At 40.0% G+C, this 17578-nt stretch overlaps 1 protein-coding gene across 1 annotated transcript; it reads right to left on the bottom strand.

Annotated features, from left to right (window-relative positions):
* Positions 1-1095: 1095 nt before the first annotated feature.
* SQLE (squalene epoxidase) lies at positions 1096-16701 on the bottom strand. Its single transcript, XM_032133127.1, has 11 exons — positions 15747-16701; positions 13428-13680; positions 12957-13137; positions 10215-10311; positions 8900-9013; positions 7097-7268; positions 6202-6297; positions 5506-5648; positions 4351-4447; positions 3790-3877; positions 1096-2999 (listed from the first exon to the last, which is right to left on the bottom strand). Exons 1-11 carry the CDS (start codon positions 16038-16040, stop codon positions 2807-2809), a joined length of 1728 nt encoding a protein of 575 aa, XP_031989018.1. The 5' UTR covers positions 16041-16701; the 3' UTR covers positions 1096-2806.
* Between the last annotated feature and the right edge of the window lie 877 nt (positions 16702-17578).

Genomic DNA, 17578 nt, shown 5'->3' with positions numbered 1-17578 from the left:
GTCTTTTCCAACCTTAATGATTCATGATTCCATGATACTGTTTCCCTTTCCTCTTCACTACAAACAAGTTTTCATACTCCTACACCATGTGAACATCTACAAACTCACCACGATGTAGCTACTTCTCTTGGTCCCTCTACTCTCTTCAGCAGCTGCACCAGTCCTGAAATGGCAGGATAACCACATATGCACGCATGTCTCCTTGTGCCCACACCACTTATCTAAGGGCTCATTAATGCTATTAAATGTTGCAGTGTAGAAATCCTTTGAATTAACCTCTTCAGATTTAGAAGATACACAGACAACTCAAAAGCTGCATTAAATATGCGTGCATTCTGCTCCTCTCAGATTCTGAACCACGCCTGTGACAAAACCTTCCTGGCATGCTGCTTTATCTTGCTGCATATAGGTGTAGAAAATGAAAATCAGGACTCTTACAGACCATCTGCTGCATGCTGTGGCTTAGCACTGGCTGCTGTTGGATTCCAGTTTTGGCCATTTTACCTATGGGCATTACTCACTCACTGACAGCTTTACTCTTCTTAGGCTCAGCTGACTCAAGAACTGTTTTTTTCATTACTTCTTCTCCACTCCCCAAAATCCCTCTGCATCCATGAGAAAATAACTGCAGTCAGGGACTGCAGAACACAGCTTGAAATTCTGCCCTGCAACTCTTCTTCTCTGGGGCAGAGCTGGTGGGCCACCAACCAGCGGGAGTAGGCACCCAGCCAACACTGCTAAAGACCAACTCATCAGTGATCTCCGCCAGAAGCCCACATCCCGTGTTGCCCTGTGTCCCAACGATCCCACTCTGTTTGATACTTCAAAGTGAGCCCTTCCTCTTGTCCTGGGGACAAGGCACATAGCCATTTCATGGTCATATTTTCAGGTTGACCCTTCTTACATGCACACACACACAAGATTTGTCTCTCCCCCAGCAATTTCCAGTAAGTGAGTTCTACCCCGATCATCAAGACACTTAACCAGGCACTGAATTCAGGAAAAGAAAAGAAAAACTCCTTATGTATATGTGTAAATTTAAGCAGATAAATCAGAATTTAACAAAACTCTTTAACCAGAGACACACAACAAAAATAATCTACAGATATAATAACTTTTTATTTACGTAAGCTGAGGATGTGTATTTGGCTCAGGACTTTTTATCCATGACTTTAAAGAGACTGACTGCAAATAATATTAAAAAAAAAAGTAAAATTAATCAATATTTTCAAAATTGTCACAAATGTTCAATATTTTCAAAATTGTCACAAATTTTCAATATTTTCAAAATTGTCACAAATTTTGAAAACACTTGTATAAATTCAGAAAACTTTGTGTACCCTTAAAGGGGCATAATTTAGTTACCATTTATAATGATATTTGAAAACATTAGTTCTTTACCCCAAAGTTTCAACATAGACATATTCATGATGAGTGTAATTTCAAGAGGGTATCAAAAATGATCGTGGTTAGAAAAATATACATATTTTGCTTCTGGAAAAGAAAAGATAATTTGAAATATCCATCAAATAAAATACTAAATAAAGTCTCTCCACAGATTTTTTTCACAGTCCAAGATAAAATGTATGTTTATACACAGCTTATGCAGTCTGTCATTTTCAAGGTAGAGTCACAGTTTCACCAGTACAGAAGAACAAAATCTGTTGTTGCTCTCCAGACTGTTGGCTGCACCCATGTGTGATTGTTTAGGCAAGCCAAAAGAGTAGAGCCATACAGCGAAACCCAAACCAATCATAAGAAAGGTAGAGAAAACGCAGATGCACAAGAGCAAAGGAAATCACACTGATAACAAGAACATTGATAGGAATAGTGACCAATAGGAATAGACATGAACTCTTTAGTAGCATGCAGTAATTCCTACAGGAAAAATAATCCCACCACACTCCAAGTATTAAAAGGACACTTTCATGGTGCTTTTCATTAATTTTAGAAGTAATATTAAAGATTACTGTCTACTGGAAATAGCCTGGACTGAATTTGTTTCAGTGGATACAGTTTGTTGCTGTGCTTCAGTTCATGGCAGTGTTAAACTTCAGTTGCACACACACCAAGCAAAACAACCCTAAACTTTCAAGGTTTTAAAAGGAAGTGAGATAGGAAGAAATTTTCAAAAACATGCTTTCACTACCTGAGTGCACTGCAGTAGCCAACAAAGCAAAGGTTTAGTTATTACTTGTTAAAATGAAATCTGGTGAAAAGAAGGAATTCAGAAGAGCGACATGGCACTTGCAACAGAAACTGAAATTAGTGACACATCAAGATCTGACATCCTTTATAGTATCTTTTGAAGTGTCAATAGAGCAGTATCCTAGCTGCAACTGAAACAGAACAGAGGCAAATCCTAATGAAATAACCAAATCAAGAATGTTACAATATTTCACAGTAATGAAGTCTATGAAACTACAGAATAGAAAAAAGCATGAAGGATAATAGCAGCATATGGTTTACAGTTTTTACTTCTCAGTTTATTAATATTAGTGGTGCACTCAGCAATGCATAAAGCAAGGAAAGAAATTCTGTCAAAACTGGCAATTATCTACCATGTCAACACTTAATTATGGTCCTTGTAAACAGCTAACTCCTTTTTGAACTTAAATTGCAAAGAAAAGAATATTTACATATAATATATATGTATATAACCACAAAATCAAAATTAAGTTAAAACCTTATCAAGGAAATTGCATTTTGAGGAGAACATAATACAATATTAAATAGTACATGTCCAAAGATTTTGAAGGCATTGTGATCTTCATGCTTTCTCCCTCCAGTCATTTCCCCCTGGATTTTAATAGACTAAATACTTCATTTCAGAGTAAATAAGTGGAAATATTATAGAGCAGCTCCGGTAAAGAATAGCTCCACTACTGAAAATTGCTCGAGGCGTGGTGATCCAGGACTCTGACTTAAAGCAAAAATAAACAGCATATAAGGCCACAGCAAAGAAGTGGCCAATCAATACCATTGGTTTAGGAGATAACCTGCATTAAAAATAAACAGATAAAACTAGTAAATAAACAGAATCAGAAAGGACTTACAAATTTCCATTTTACCAATACAGATCTCCACTCAAGATCACACACCCCCTTCTGATTTCGGCAGATCTGGTCCTGCCAACTCAACTGAAAAATACAAACTTGGTTCTCTTGGGCTGCTCCACACTCTACATTTACTTCTACAGCACAGCCAACATACACTGCTGCTTTCCCCTCATTTCTAGGACTCTTTGTCTACCTTATCTTCCACCAGAAGAATATTTTAAACAGGCTTTTCAGTTTTAGCTCTCATTCCAAAGAGAGAGAAATATAAAACCACTCATTCTCATATGTTCAGAGTAGTAGGATTTACTGTGCATTCACAAGTTTCAGAGGGGTCATTCAAACACCTTCATACCTAGAGATTTCCCAGCTCCTTACAGCTTTTTATGGGAGGCCTCAACTTCACTACTCTCAGTTTGTCAAGTAGGAAACATCTCCATCAGCTGCTCTGCTGGTCTGGACCCCTCTACCTCATTCACACTCCTGTGCCAACTACACTAGGTGCCACTAGCTTTTAGTGGCCATTTTTACACGGAAAATAACAATAAAAAAAATTAAAACCAAAACCAAACAATCTCAGCACTTAAAGACAGTTTCTAATAAAGCTCCAACCTTTAGTATAATCTTAATCTAGACTCATGTGGGCCATCCTCCCTGTGTTGAGCTGTCTGATGGGGAGCAAAGCAGATCTCACAGGGGCTCACAATAACCACTGCCAGCACAGTGAACTTACACTGAGAGCAATCCAACAGGACCTGAGACACATTCTCCTCCAAGTCTGAAGTAATGGAAACAGGCTTTCTTTAGCTGATGCAAGGAATCTACAAAATGAATTAAAATGAATAAAACAAATATAATCAACACATACTGAAACATTTTTCTGCATACACAATACTGATATTAAGTCCAGGATTTTGGTAGCTGTTGTTCTGTTCTATTGAGCTGGACTTTAAGCTGCTTTTATTTATACAAAGGATAGTCTTACAGAATATCTACATATTTTTGTATTAACTGACTATTGTTTTCTTCGTTTTGGAGTTTTTCTTTGGTTTGTTGTTTAATACTAACTCCAGACTTGCCTTCACATTGCTAAAATTCTGTCTAAAAAACTAGGCAGAGAACACAAGAAAACTTATTAAAATTCCTTGATTTATATATTTTTAATATATAACTATATATATATATATACACACACATATGCATACACACACACAGAGACGTACCCATGCCCTTCCCAGTCATATTTATTTACCAAGTTGAAATTAGTCAGAGGTTATCTTTAAGATATATTTACCATCTGTGGCAGCAAATAGTTCATAAAGTGCCTGGGCAAGAACATTCACTACAAAAGAATGAGATTTTTTTCTCGACCAGTAAAATGTTCTTTTTGCCTGAGGAAAAAAAATAAAAAAAGTAGTATTTCTGTCAGTAAATAAAAAGGAACATTCAAAAGATTCCCAAAGAGGTGGCAAGAGTCATGCTCATGAACATGTAGAAGGAATTTAGTGATATGCTAGATCGATTCCAAGCTAGGTCATTAAGGAAATTTGGAAACCCGTTGAACCAGTTATCCAGGTTCCTCTTGCAATAATATAGGGGAAAAAAGGTAGCTTCAGAGCATGCTTCATCTCATCCTAGGTGGGATACAGCTGAAACTTGAAGGATAATGCTCAGCTAGTTCCCTCAATTGACTGATAATAAGTAGGAAATAACTGGGAGTCCGAGGTGACTAGCTGAGATGGAGGTATCTGCATGTGGTCAGGGAAGTCCCAAACTGTCCTGACATTCAGGGCTCCTCAAAGTGCTTCTCAATTTTCAAATACACTTTTTGAATCATCTACTTGTAGTCTACAATTATACTATCTGTAATTTAGGCAATATGTCTAATCCCATTAAAAGCAGTAAGCAAATAAATAAGAAATCTTATTATCTATTCATCAGAATTTTGGGACTAAGTCTCACTGAAAAAATAAACCTTGCATGAATACTGATTGTGTAGATCCTGGGAGAGAAGGATGCTTTCTAACTTACTACTCAGAATAATGCAGCAGGAAAGAGGCCAGCGGAGCACTGAGATGTCTCTTGAAAGACTGGGTACACAAGCTCACTATTGTCCAAATTCCAGTCACACAAGTGTAATGGTCCAAACCCACCATGTTTAGGATCAATCTGGTTACAAATACATTATTAAAATGGGAGTATCAGGTTATCCTAGCAAAGCATCCTGACTAGACACAGCACACCAGTCTCCTTAAGTAAAACCCAGCAGGTCAGTGTGCAAAGTTTTGAAACTGCCTCTTGCCACACAGCAGTCACAGCCCACAGCTCAACTGGCAAATGCCTGATGTCTGATTTCAAAGCCAAAGCTTTGAAAACTGCATAAAACTTAGAAGTGTGTCACTAAATTGCAGCAAAAGCTGTCTAAAATAAATCCAAAACAAAGAATCACCTTAAGAACGTCAGCATCTTCATAAAGGTCTGGGATATCCTGAAGCAAACTTCTCCATATTTTAACATCATTTAAAATAACACTCATTCCTCCACCAGTTAGAGGGTGTCTTATATTATATGCATCTCCTAAAAGAAGAACACCTAGGTAGAAGAGAAAAAAACAATAGGAGGCTGCACAACCATTACATAATCTTAAAATTCAAATCCTCTATAAAAAACATCAAACTTACTAAAAATTCATTCCCACTAGAAAATAAGATGAATAACAACTAGAAATTAAAAAACAAAACCAAAAAACCACGAAGTATGTCTTTAAATTAAAAGGCTTAAAATGGCTTTAAGATGATCAAGGTCAAACTATTTTTTTCCCTATACATATGCATGTGTCAAAGAACACGCTTTTTAAGTTAATTTCTTTACTTTTTTAATCATGTTTCTTAAAAAGACCACATTTGTTGAACAACTGAGTAAATTAAATTTACAGATAAAGCAGGCATTGATTTAATATCTGGTGTCAATATAAACATTCCAGTTAAATTATGCCCAAGGTACACATTTTCAAAATATTGTAGTTCATAGAAGATTTATGAGACAGTTGTATTGAACAACAAATACCCATCTACGACAACAAAGTCCTATGCCCCAGAGGATGTTTGTAATACCTTTTTCATTCCTTTTATTTCATAATACACACCTTTCTTGTTTACAGCTGAAGGAGGCAAGAAGCTGGCTGGCATAGTCCTTAAACGATCATTCTGAACTGCTATTAAGAATGGTTCCTTTAAGTGATCTGCAATAACCAAGTATTTTAGTTACAGTAGTTAGACAAAGTCACAAATAATTTGTACACAATCCATTTTAATCTCTTTTTAGAGTTATCACAGAATGGTCTGGGTTGGAATTAGACCTTGAAGATCATGTAGTGGCAACCCCCCTGCCATGGGGGGAGACACTTCCACAAGACCAGGCTGCTCAGAGCCCCATCCAAACTGGCCTTGGACATCTCCAGGGATGGAGCAGCCACAACTTCCCAGAGCAACTTGTTTTAATGCCTCACCACCCTCACAGTAAAGAATTTGTTCCTAATATCTAATCTAAACCTACTGTCTTTCCATTTGAACCCATTCCCCCTTGTCCTGTCACTGGATGCCCTTGTCAATAGTCCTGTCCCATCCTTCTTGTAGACACCCTTCAGGTACTGGAAGACCAAAATTAGGTCCCTCCACAGTCTTCTCTTTTCCAGACTGAGCAAAACCAACTCTTGCAACCTCTTCTCATAGGAGGGGTGCTCCACCCCTCGGGTCTACTTAGTGGCCTCCTCTGGACCCATTCCAACAAGTCAATGTCTTTCCTGTGCCAGGGGTCCCAGAGCTTTATATAATCCTTCTGAATTGCTAATCTCACAGATGTGATCTGAACAAACTTGTATGTGTTGTTGTGTAGTGTGGAACCAAAGAAGGGGAAATGGTTACTGAAACAGTGACCACACACATGGAAAAAGCCACACAGTTCTATGAATTCAATGAAATGTGTCTTTTTTTTTGACATATTTAAATGTGACAATTCTCTAGAAGTCTTTCTAGGCTTACCAGGTAGTTGTGGATAAATGTTCTCAATCATGTATTCCTTTAAATTTTTTGGCATTTCTCCTCGAATATCAACAAGAATCCGAGTTTCAGTTGAAGAAATCTTATAGATTAGCACTGGACTCGTTTTAGCTAAAACAAGTTCAGCATAATTAGCTTTAAACTGTGATGCATCCTTAAAAAGGAAAGAAGGGGAAGAAAGATTGATTAATGAAAGGATATTAAACATCAGACATACAAAATAATTTTCTAAAACACTTTTAAATAAAATCCTATATCATATTAAGTTCGTGTTATTATTCTCTTAAATGAAGAAATGTTTTCAAGAAGAAAGTTCTGAATTTTAGTGTAGCAACAATTCTTTTGCCAATACATTTTAGTATTTACTAGAATCACTAACTTATCCATTTCATTTGAATACCTCATCAATATTTAGTATATGCCATTGAAAACCTGTAATGTAATAAATGTAGGGGTTTTCAGTAAGATCATTTTGTTCTCTTTTCATAAAGAAAGTGGTGGGAGGGAAAGAAAAACACCAGTCTAAATATAACTACTTGGAGATACCAACTGAAGAAAAATCACAGTGAGGTCTTAAAGGAGATTCCAAAAGTAGAGAAACTTAGGTAATACTAACTAGGTTAGAGACCCAAAAAGTGCTGAAGGTCCTACAAGTCAGTGTTCCCACTCCAGTGAAAATTCTGTTAGCTTCGTTTCATTCTCCCTTAATTACTTTTGCTGTTAATGCATCAATTAATGCAGCAAACACAAAGATCCAGACAGGATTTCTACCTGGATTCTCCAACCACCCAGCTACCAACTCAGATTCCAGTCCAAAACCAGGATACCACCTTCTCTCTTGAAGTTTATAGGTCCTGAAGGCAAATGTGTACCTGTTTACAAGGTATCCCACCTTCAGATACTTGGAGTATTCCACCTTCTGGAGTAGAAAACATAGGTGGTTTGACTCACAGTTGCTAGGATGATCTAAAATTCAAGATTTTTACTCCCTGAACAAATACTGTTATAAAATAAAAATAACTATTGTAAAAAAAAAAAAAAAAAAAAAAAAAGAAAAAAAGGAGTGTCACCACCTTAGGCACCAGTATCTTAACACAAGCCTGTCAAGACACCTATGTCCAGGGAAACAATTTTACCAGCTGGGTTGCAGGTTTACAATGGTGCCTACTTTTGATCCAGAGCTTAGTGCTAACTAAGACACAGCACTAATATAAAGTAGTGGCTATGTGTGGTCTAAGATGCTGAAATGTTTTTTCTTAAAAAAAAATTCTATGAACTAGTCTAGTGAGTCCAGCGCTCAGTTTAAAGTAGTTATGCTGAATCACAGTCCATTATCTTAAACACTCCCTTGTTCAACGATATATATGCTTAAGGTTAACCCTATCCTCCACTCCTAAAATCAGAAATCTAACTTTTAACAACCATATCCACTTTAAAAAACAAAGCCGAAGCAGGCTCAGAGATACTTAAAGTGTTCTAAGAGTTGAAAATCTGATCTGTAAGTGGAACTTACATGTTAAGTCTGATACAGTAAGTTCAACTATCTCCTAAAGCTGGGACAGAATATACATCAACACTTCAAGAGTTAAAAACATAGAACAAAATTTCCAAGCACTTCTCAAAGGGACACAGAAACTGACAGAACAGCTGGATAAATACCTAAAAGCACAGCTCTAATTGATTCTGTTGGAAAAGGAAATGAATAGCAACATACTCAGTGAAATTCAGACCCACATTAAGAAGCAGCAGCATAGTGGTTTATACAGTATTATACACAAAAGTTACCTTCAAAATGCAACCAACAAAATGGGATGAAACAGTAACTTTGTTGGATACCAAGTTTTTCCTGAACTTGGAGAACAGTCCATCAGCTACAACTGTAAGTGGAGCATGAAGTTCCTGCAGCATAAATTAAAAATAAAGGTATGACACTGACAATTTTGCTTCAGAACAATGAGAAGCAATTCTCAAGCTCTCCTTTAAAATTGTAAATGAGATGTTTTAAAAAACAGTAAGCATCTAAGAGGATCACAGGCCATATTAACAACATATCTATCAAGAAATACTGTGGGTTTTGCCTTCCTTATATTCATACTTATCTGTTTGCTACACAAGCTGATCTAACAATATACTACCGCTTTTTTAGACATATTCAGAAAACACAGCTATGGGAACTGTGTAGAAAGTTGGCTTAAAAAAGACAATAAAAAGGAGTATTTGCTCCCTTCAGGCTGTAATGCTCTTCATAAGAAAAAAGAAAACAAAGAAGAATTTCAAATTAAAGAACTATGCATAAGCAACTAAAGAAAACCAAACCAAAGTGTAACAAACTGACAAGCAGTAAGCATATGGGCTCTTCTTTAAAAGACCAAGCAGGGAACTCTGAGCAGTTCCTAGTCTACTTTGGAACATAGGGCATAGGCTGGAGATTCCCATCTTCCCCATCAGAGCACATCTCCATAACTTTAGGCAGCAAAGGAACTTCAAAGTCCACAAAGAAGATTACAGATTTGCTTTTCCTGAAGAATAGGCGGCATATCCAGAACTTCAGTACAGAGGTTCTACCCAAACTGGTCTTTTCTAAACTTATTAAGTTCACACAGTTTCATAGCATATAGCCAGCAGTTTAGCTTTAAAATATGCCAGAATTCTCTTTCTGTCATCCAAGGAATGACCAGACAGAGCTGTCTCTATGAATAGGTAACTTTTTCATTTTCAGTCGCTCACTAGATGGTGGCAGTATATGTGGAAATGCAGACCACTATACACAGGCAAAGAACAAATCTTAATATTGTTTTTTTCACCAGGAACTCTCAAAAGATTTTAAATTCCAGACATATGACTAATGAAATAAATAATGAACTGAATTCTCCAGAGACACTGAAAGCAGAAGCCACATAAAAAGTTATAACAAGAATTCCTATATTCTAGTATGCGCTGGAAAATAATCTCCCTTTATTAAATGTTTCGCTTCCTTAATAACTGCATTATTCCTGTACCAATGCTCTGAAATACAAGGGGTTTTTTAATTATATATATATATTAAGCAACCCTCAATTTTCTCAATAGTTTAACAAAGATTATAACAGAAAACTCTTACCTTAGTGTCTCCAGTTTCTTTGTCCTTGTACTGAACGCCCACGACACAGTCATCTTCCTCAAGTAACTGTAACACAGTCCCTTCAATGAATTTTGCACTGAAATGGAGGGATTAAAACAGAAGAGGATTCATGATGACAACATTTCAAGGCACTAGATACAGAAAGAAAACCAAATTTTCGACGATCTTGTCTCTGCCAACATGGTTTAAATTTTGCAAAAAAAGTAATCGTGAGCACTTTCTGAAGTCACATTAAATGTCAAAATGTGTTGGTCATAAATTTCACTTTGACATTACCTTTGGTTTTATACCTGAATATTCTAAAAACCATACTGTTTATCATAAACACCATGCCACTTAGCAGAGTCCCCAGCTGTGCCCCACGGCCCGGTGAGAGATGCTGAGAGGAGTTTCACAGCTAATAATGGTCAGAAATCAGGCAGCTGAGTCATCCCTGCTGAATGCTGGGAAGTGGCTGACAGTGCAGGTGAGACCTAACTCCAAGGAGAATTAAAGAGCAGGATCAGCAGCACTTAAACCCTTAACATGTACACCAGATAAAAGTCTAATTCTCAGAGCAGTCCAAACTAACCTAACCTGTTTAGGACACAGATATCTAGCTAGTCGCCTCAGGAATTCAGGATAGGGTTTTGTTTTGGTTTGGTTTTTTTTCTGTTTATGCTTTTAAAGTTCTGCTAATGCTTATGCTCATATGGAGCATCCCTTGCTTCTATTGCCCAACCAGAGCTATTTTGGGTTCAGAAATTAAATCTCTGTAAACTTATATCCCTTGTTGGGTCTGAGCTGTTAGACCTCATCACAGCACTTCAGACTTAGCAGCTCGAAATGGGACACTCTTTCCCTCGCAAATATTCCACATCTTGAAGAACTGAGCTAAAGGTGCACATGAGAATACAACAGCTGCTATTTTAGGCTCTTAGAAGGAATATGAGCAGTTCAATTAATGTTTCTTTACATGTCATCCAGCACGGACATTTCAGAGCAGATCGTGACTGGCTTAATTTGCCAGGCAACAGGCATGTTGGCTGTATCAAAATATGAATGTTATGAGTGAGCACACAACAGAAACCTCAACAGCAAAGGAGTGCAGCAGCATGCCAAGGAATCAGATTCCTGCAGATCCTATTGGCTTTAAGATTCTTTTATAGTTGTCAGTTCAGTTACCTATGTAAGTGCTTACTTCTTCTGGTTGTCATCCTCTATAAATCAGTTTATAATTATATATAATTAGTTTGTTATTATAAACCAATGATGCCCTACTTCTTTCTGTTGCAAAAAGAACTTTACTCATCTGAAATACATTCATATTGCCTAGTACTTATAAAGAGGATATACCAATCAGTAAAAATTATCCCCTATATCTTCAAAAACTTTGTAATAAAAACCAAAATCTCCTGGCACTATTAAGAGTTCTTGATCTTTTACTGCACATAAACATGCAGTTTTCTATGCCACAAACTAAATGTCAAGAAAGCACAAGCATACACAAAACAAACATTAAAGAGTGTGTAGAATATGGGAAAAAACTAATTTAAGTCACAAACAATTTTGCTTCAAAGACTGTGTACAGCTACTTGGGAGTTTTTCCCACAAGTTGAGAATCAGATGCCCAAATTTCATTGAACTTAGAGACTCAACAAGGCTTTAGCTTTCAGAGCTAGTGAAAACAGTTGCCATTAATTTTAACTGTACTACAGAGCTGCTATCTTTAGTACCACTTTTAGTAATTCATATGATATAATAAAAATGAAAGGAGAAAGCAATTTTACAGTTCAGAATAAAGATGTTCAGAAAAATATGGTAATGCCATATTTCCCTTGTAAGGGGACATATGGTGTTATGATATTCTTAGGGGAAAAAATTATTTTGGGGGGAAGAAAAGACAACACAAAAAAAAATACCACACAGAAAACAGCACCTAGAATCTATTTTGTTTCAAAAAAAGTTTACTTCTCATCTCTTGTATAAAAGAAAGAAAACAGCTAGGAGGAAATACCAAATACTATTTTTTCTCTTCATGATGAAAAGAAGCTGTCTTCAAGATTCTGAAACATACAAGTTAGTAACTGGAAAAAGCTACTTCCATTTAGTGCTTCTTATTAGTTATTTTGTCTCACTTCTTGTTGTCAAAAAAGGAAGCAAAACAACATGCAAATGTAAACACTTGATTTCTACCATCACTAATAACATCAGTGGAAAAGCTACATGCTACTGCCCAGTGCAGGAGGGTTGGACTACATGATCTTTAAAGGTCATCCCTTCTAATCCAAACCATTCTGTAATCTAAGAAATTGCGCCAGATTTGCCACTCATGTCTTGTCCAAAGTTCTGTGCACTGCTCACCAAGAAGAGGTCACTACTTCTGGTAAAATGCCAAACCCAAGAATCAGCAGAAGAGAATCAACCCTTCACCTGTGAACTGCTCTCTCACACAGATGGCCAAATACGTTGCCTAATATTTAAAGCACATACTCCTGCAGTTTAAAGATTAAGTTGTCCCAAAGGGTGATATATATGTGATATATATGATGTGTATGTAACTTATGAACTTGTCTACAGAGAGCAGAATGAATAACTATAGCTGCTACTTTCTCTCACTCTTGTTGATCACAGCCCTCTGTGGTGGCACAGAGGGAAATGGTTTAGGAATCTCATGCAAATGATGGGAACAATGCTTCTGAATCTCTGGATCCCAACTGCTCTGTCCACAACATGACTCACTTGGGCTCTGCCATAGCTGCCCGTCGGAGACCCATGATAAACTGGCCATGATGAAAAGATCTTCCACTGGCCACATGTCCGTCTTCAGATGTTGGATAAGGAATCTCAACTTCCAACTTGCTCTCCAGGTCATGAATTATGTAACCATTTACTATTTGTGAATCAATACCTTCTACCGTATCTGCAAGATACAAGCCAACAGATGGGTTAAAACAAGTCTTTAAGAAAGCTTAATTATTTATGAAAGGCATTTCTTTACATAGGATCCAATTTTCTTAAGCACAATACACATTTTGAAAGAAGAGTATTTCCAAAACAGCAAGCTGGAAATAAGCAAGCAATTTTAATTCAAATGTAAAGCGCAGATAATGTTTTTCTTAATTTTTCCTGTAGGCATGCTTTTACTAAATACATCGTTGAGTGTAGTAACTCTTGTGTTACAGATCTATATACATTTTCAAATGTACTCACCTTCAAGACCCAAGTCTCGAAGAGCATTAAATCCTCCAGGCTGCAGCAATTCTCCAACTATCCTGTCAGGTTCTTTCAGGTCCCGCTCTATCACAGTCACCTTCCTTCCATCCCTTGAAAGCACCGTGGCCAAGGAAGAACCAAGGACGCCTGACCCCACAATGATAATTTCTGGATCATACCGGGGTGACAATGCTGCATTTGGAGCGGTCTCTGTCAGATACACATCTGAGAAGTTCACTTCTCTTTTACCCTTTAGAAAACAAAGCCAACAAAGTTACATGTGCCTATGGATCTGTACCATAACCCTGTCAAGAGCTGACTTTGGAGCACTCTGAGCCAGTGGATTGAGGGTGCATTGGTAGTTGGAAGGCATCTTCCAGTTTAGTTTTGTCCAAAATTGAATCAGTCATACTCTACAAAGCAACAAAAGCACAACAAGCAGAGGAAAGAAAAACCAACACCCCTGCAAACAAAATCAAGACCCTGGTTAAACCTGCCCTCTTGATCAAAGACAAACCAAAACAAAGCTGTCAGAGAGACTGAGAGCTGCTATAAAAGGCAGTAAGAAAAGGCTGTCCCATATTCTTGTCCTGTGAAGACTGATACCTTCATGCCAGTGAACCACCGCAGCATGAAGGCCTTAGCACTTTACAATGAAAAAGGTACTAGATTTACTGGAAAACGTATTTTTCTAGAAAACATATTCCTTTTTAATTACACTCTAAGTGAACCTACCTAACTAACAAAATAGCAACTTATGGTAATATTCAACATGGAAAAGTGTCAGCAAAAGCAGGTGCCTGGGAAATATTATTAAGAAGTGGTCCTGAAATGAAAACTCATCTAACAATTAAAAGTATTACCAAAATCACCATTCATCTACATTTAAAGCTGTTAAGAATTGACATACATTGGATTGGGCATCATTTAATAAAGAAACTGGTATCTTAAACCAGCTATATTATAGAACCTTCGAAACACCACCTAATACACTTCAAAGTAAAAAATAGTTTTAAGGGCAACTCCAGTGCAAAGCTGCAAGTCATTTGTCCAGCCGGCAGATGAGAGTTCAGTTCAGTCTTTCACAAATGCCTCAGCACTGCAGTGCTGACATTGGTTAAAATACGATTGCATCAGTGAAACAACACTGACATCAGAATTTCTAGTGGCACAGTGTCATGTTTATATCTACAATACAGCAAGGGAGTGCAAAACTATCTGAATTCAGGTAGCACAAGAAACTGGCAAAGGCAGGCTTTAACAGAAAAACAAAATAAAAATCAAAAACCTTTGACTTGCAGTCAAAACCAGTTTCATGTTCTTCTGTGCTCATGTGAAAATGCCCAGAAGTACATAGGAAAGTAGCCAAATACTGCTGACCACAGATGTACTGGATATCTATGTCCAGTTCATAGCCTTGGATGGCAGGACTCCCGCTAAGCTCCAGGCACCACCTACAGCTCTCCGCTGCCCCAGAGCAAGGCTAATGCTGGGCTCAAGGGAACAGACTGACTATCTGAGCAGGTTCTGTACCAATTGCACAAGCAATAGGTCAGCAATAATTTCCCAGTAGCTCTTATTTGCAGTTGTCTAAACAAATGTATTTTATCCATAAATATTAGTAAGCTCATTAGAGAGTTACAGAAAGGCAGAGGTTGGAAAAGGTCTTTGGATGTCTTTGGACATCATCTGGTCCCCTGTTCAGGCAGGGTCAGAGCAGACTGGCCTGGACCATGTTTTGGATACCTTCAAGGATGGAGACTCTACCACCAAACGTTGCATTGCTCAGTCACCCTGACAGTAAATAGGGCTTCCTGATGCTCAGAGCAAACATCCTGTGTTTTGGTCTGTGCTCATCACCTCTCATCCTGTCACCTTGGCCCAGTCCTCTTAGCACCCTCCCTTCAGGTACTTACATACATTGATGAAATGATGAACCCCCTTAGCCTTCTCTTCTCCTGGCTGGACAGTCGCTCAGCAACTTTCCTCATAAGAGAGATGCTCCAGTCCTTTATCACAGACTAGCAACTGAACATATTTTTCTGCTCCTATAATAATCCTTCACTCCGAATCTTTCTTCAAACATATTTGATTTGACACTAGAAAATCCCTGGTCTACCACTTAAGTAAGTTTCACTCTTTCTTTTGTCATCCAAAACTAACACAAAATATGACAAATCAAACATCCAGCATCTAAAGACAAACCCTCTCCACCCCTTTCTTAGCTCTTTTCCCACACCAGGGCAGAGGGTCAGTGACCAGAGGGAAGAGCAGCAGGACCTTGCAGCCCATGTGCCGTGTCTGAATCGAACTTACCTTTCTGGATTTGGGTTGTTCAACTTGTTGAGATCCCGGGGTCGGTTTGGCCCAGAAGAAGCCAACCAGCGGCAAAGTTGAGAGCACATCAGAGAGCACCCCCAGGTGCGACTTCTGCTTCTGCTGCTGCCGCTGCCTGGGCCCCCTGAAGTGGTACCTGTACGACAGCACCAAGCCGAGCGAGAAAAACACCAGCACGGAGAGCAGTACCTCCTTATTAGCGTAAGTCATGAGGTCTCCACACTTCTTATACACGTATATGAAGGAGGCGATACCCAGAAAGGTCCACATCATGAGGGTCACTGTTCTCGATTGTTGCTCCAAAGCTTCACCGTCGATAGATGCTGCCCAAAGTAGGGTTTCGTGCAAGGGACGAAAAAATGTATGTATTGAAAAGCGACGATTTCCTTTCCAGTGGATGGTGGGGAGATCTCAATGGAAAAACAAGGAGGCCCGCAAGAGGAACAAGCCCCACCTCGCCAGGCTGCCACAGGAGCCTGGACAGAGGTTCCGAAACCGGAAAAAAAGAATACAAAACGTCTTCTCAAGAATTCCCTCCCGGACATGCGATGCCGGAGGAGCTGGAGCTCGTCCCACCGCCCCCCGGGTCACCCTTCCGCCGTGCCCAGCCCCGCTCGGTGCCGGGACTCTCCTCCGCTGGCGGCGGCGATGCGGCCGCAGCCTCACGCCCGGGGATGAGGCAGCGGCGCCGCGCGGGGCGGGGGGAGGACGGTGCACGCCCAGGGAGGCGCGGCTGATGCTCTGCTCTACCTGCCCGCGCCAGGGCACCCCGCAGCCGTCTCACGGAGAGAAGATGCGGTGCCGCTGCCTCCCTCCTTGACCCGGCTCCGGCGCCCGGCGGCGCCTCGCGGCAGGAATGGGGGGTGCGGGAGGGAACAAGGGGCAATCGGGGCGAATGGCGGGGGCGGCCCGCGGGAGGGGCGGCCCGCGGCCATGCTAATGAGTAACGGCCGCCACCGCCCCGCGGGTACCGCGCGCCCGTGCCTCAGCAGCGCCGGCCAATCGGCGACGCTATGCCGAGATGGCGCTATGGCCGCCGACCAATCGGAACGCCGGGAAGGCGGGGCTTGCGCCCGCCGGGCGATGTGACGCGAAGGGCGGGGCGGGGTTGCCGCGGTGACGGGATGAGGGGCGGGGTCGCTGAGGGGCGGCGGGAGGCCGAAGGCACCGGGTTGCTGCCATGTCCCCTGCTTGTTTGGGCCCGGAAAGCAACACCCATCGGAGAAATCATAGAATCATGGAGGAGTTGGGTTGGAAGGGACATTAAAGGTCATCTAGTTCCAGCTCCCTGCCGTGGGCAGGGACACCTTCCACTAGACCGGGTTGCTCAAAGCCCCATCCAGCCCACCCTTGAACACTGCCAGGAACTGGGCATCCACAGCTTCTCTGGGCAGCCTGTTCCAGTACCTCACCACCCTCATAGTAAAAAATTTCTTATTAATACCTAATCTAAACCTACTCTCCTTCAGTTTGAAGCCATTCCCCCTTGTCCTGTCACTCCCTGCCCTTGTGAAAAGTCGCTCTCTGCCTCTGTTGTAGCCCCTTTACATACTGAGAGGTGCTGTGAGGTCTCCACAGAGTCTTCTCCAGGCTAAATAACCCCATCACTCTTAGCCTGTCTTCATAAGAGAGGTGCTGCATCTCCTTGGATAAACTTTGTGGCCCTCGTCTGGACTCATTCCAATGGATCCATGTCTGTCTTGTCTTGTGCTCCCCACCTCAACAGTGAGGTCTCACCAGAGCAGAGCAGAGGAGCAGAATCACTTCCTTCAGCCTGCTGGTCACACTTCTTTTGATGCTGCCCAGGATGC

This window comes from Corvus moneduloides, chromosome 1, assembly GCF_009650955.1.
Source record: "Corvus moneduloides isolate bCorMon1 chromosome 1, bCorMon1.pri, whole genome shotgun sequence".
Taxonomy (NCBI): domain Eukaryota; kingdom Metazoa; phylum Chordata; class Aves; order Passeriformes; family Corvidae; genus Corvus; species Corvus moneduloides.
The sequence above is the reverse complement of the archived record's forward strand: the minus strand, read 5'-3'. Positions and strand labels throughout refer to the sequence as shown.

What these genes read in the sequence shown, in the direction of transcription:
- SQLE (XM_032133127.1), bottom strand. Translation starts at nt 16,040, where the DNA reads ATGATGTGGACCTTTCTGGGTATCGCCTCCTTCATATACGTGTATAAG. An exon ending in AACAACCCAAATCCAGAAAG is followed by an intron (nt 13,681 to 15,746) that starts GTAAGTTCGATT and finishes TGTTTTCTAAAG; the next exon opens with GGTAAAAGAGAAGTGAACTT. An exon ending in ACTATTTGCTGCCACAGATG is followed by an intron (nt 3,878 to 4,350) that starts GTAAATATATCT and finishes TTCATTTTGTAG; the next exon opens with ATTCCTTGCATCAGCTAAAG.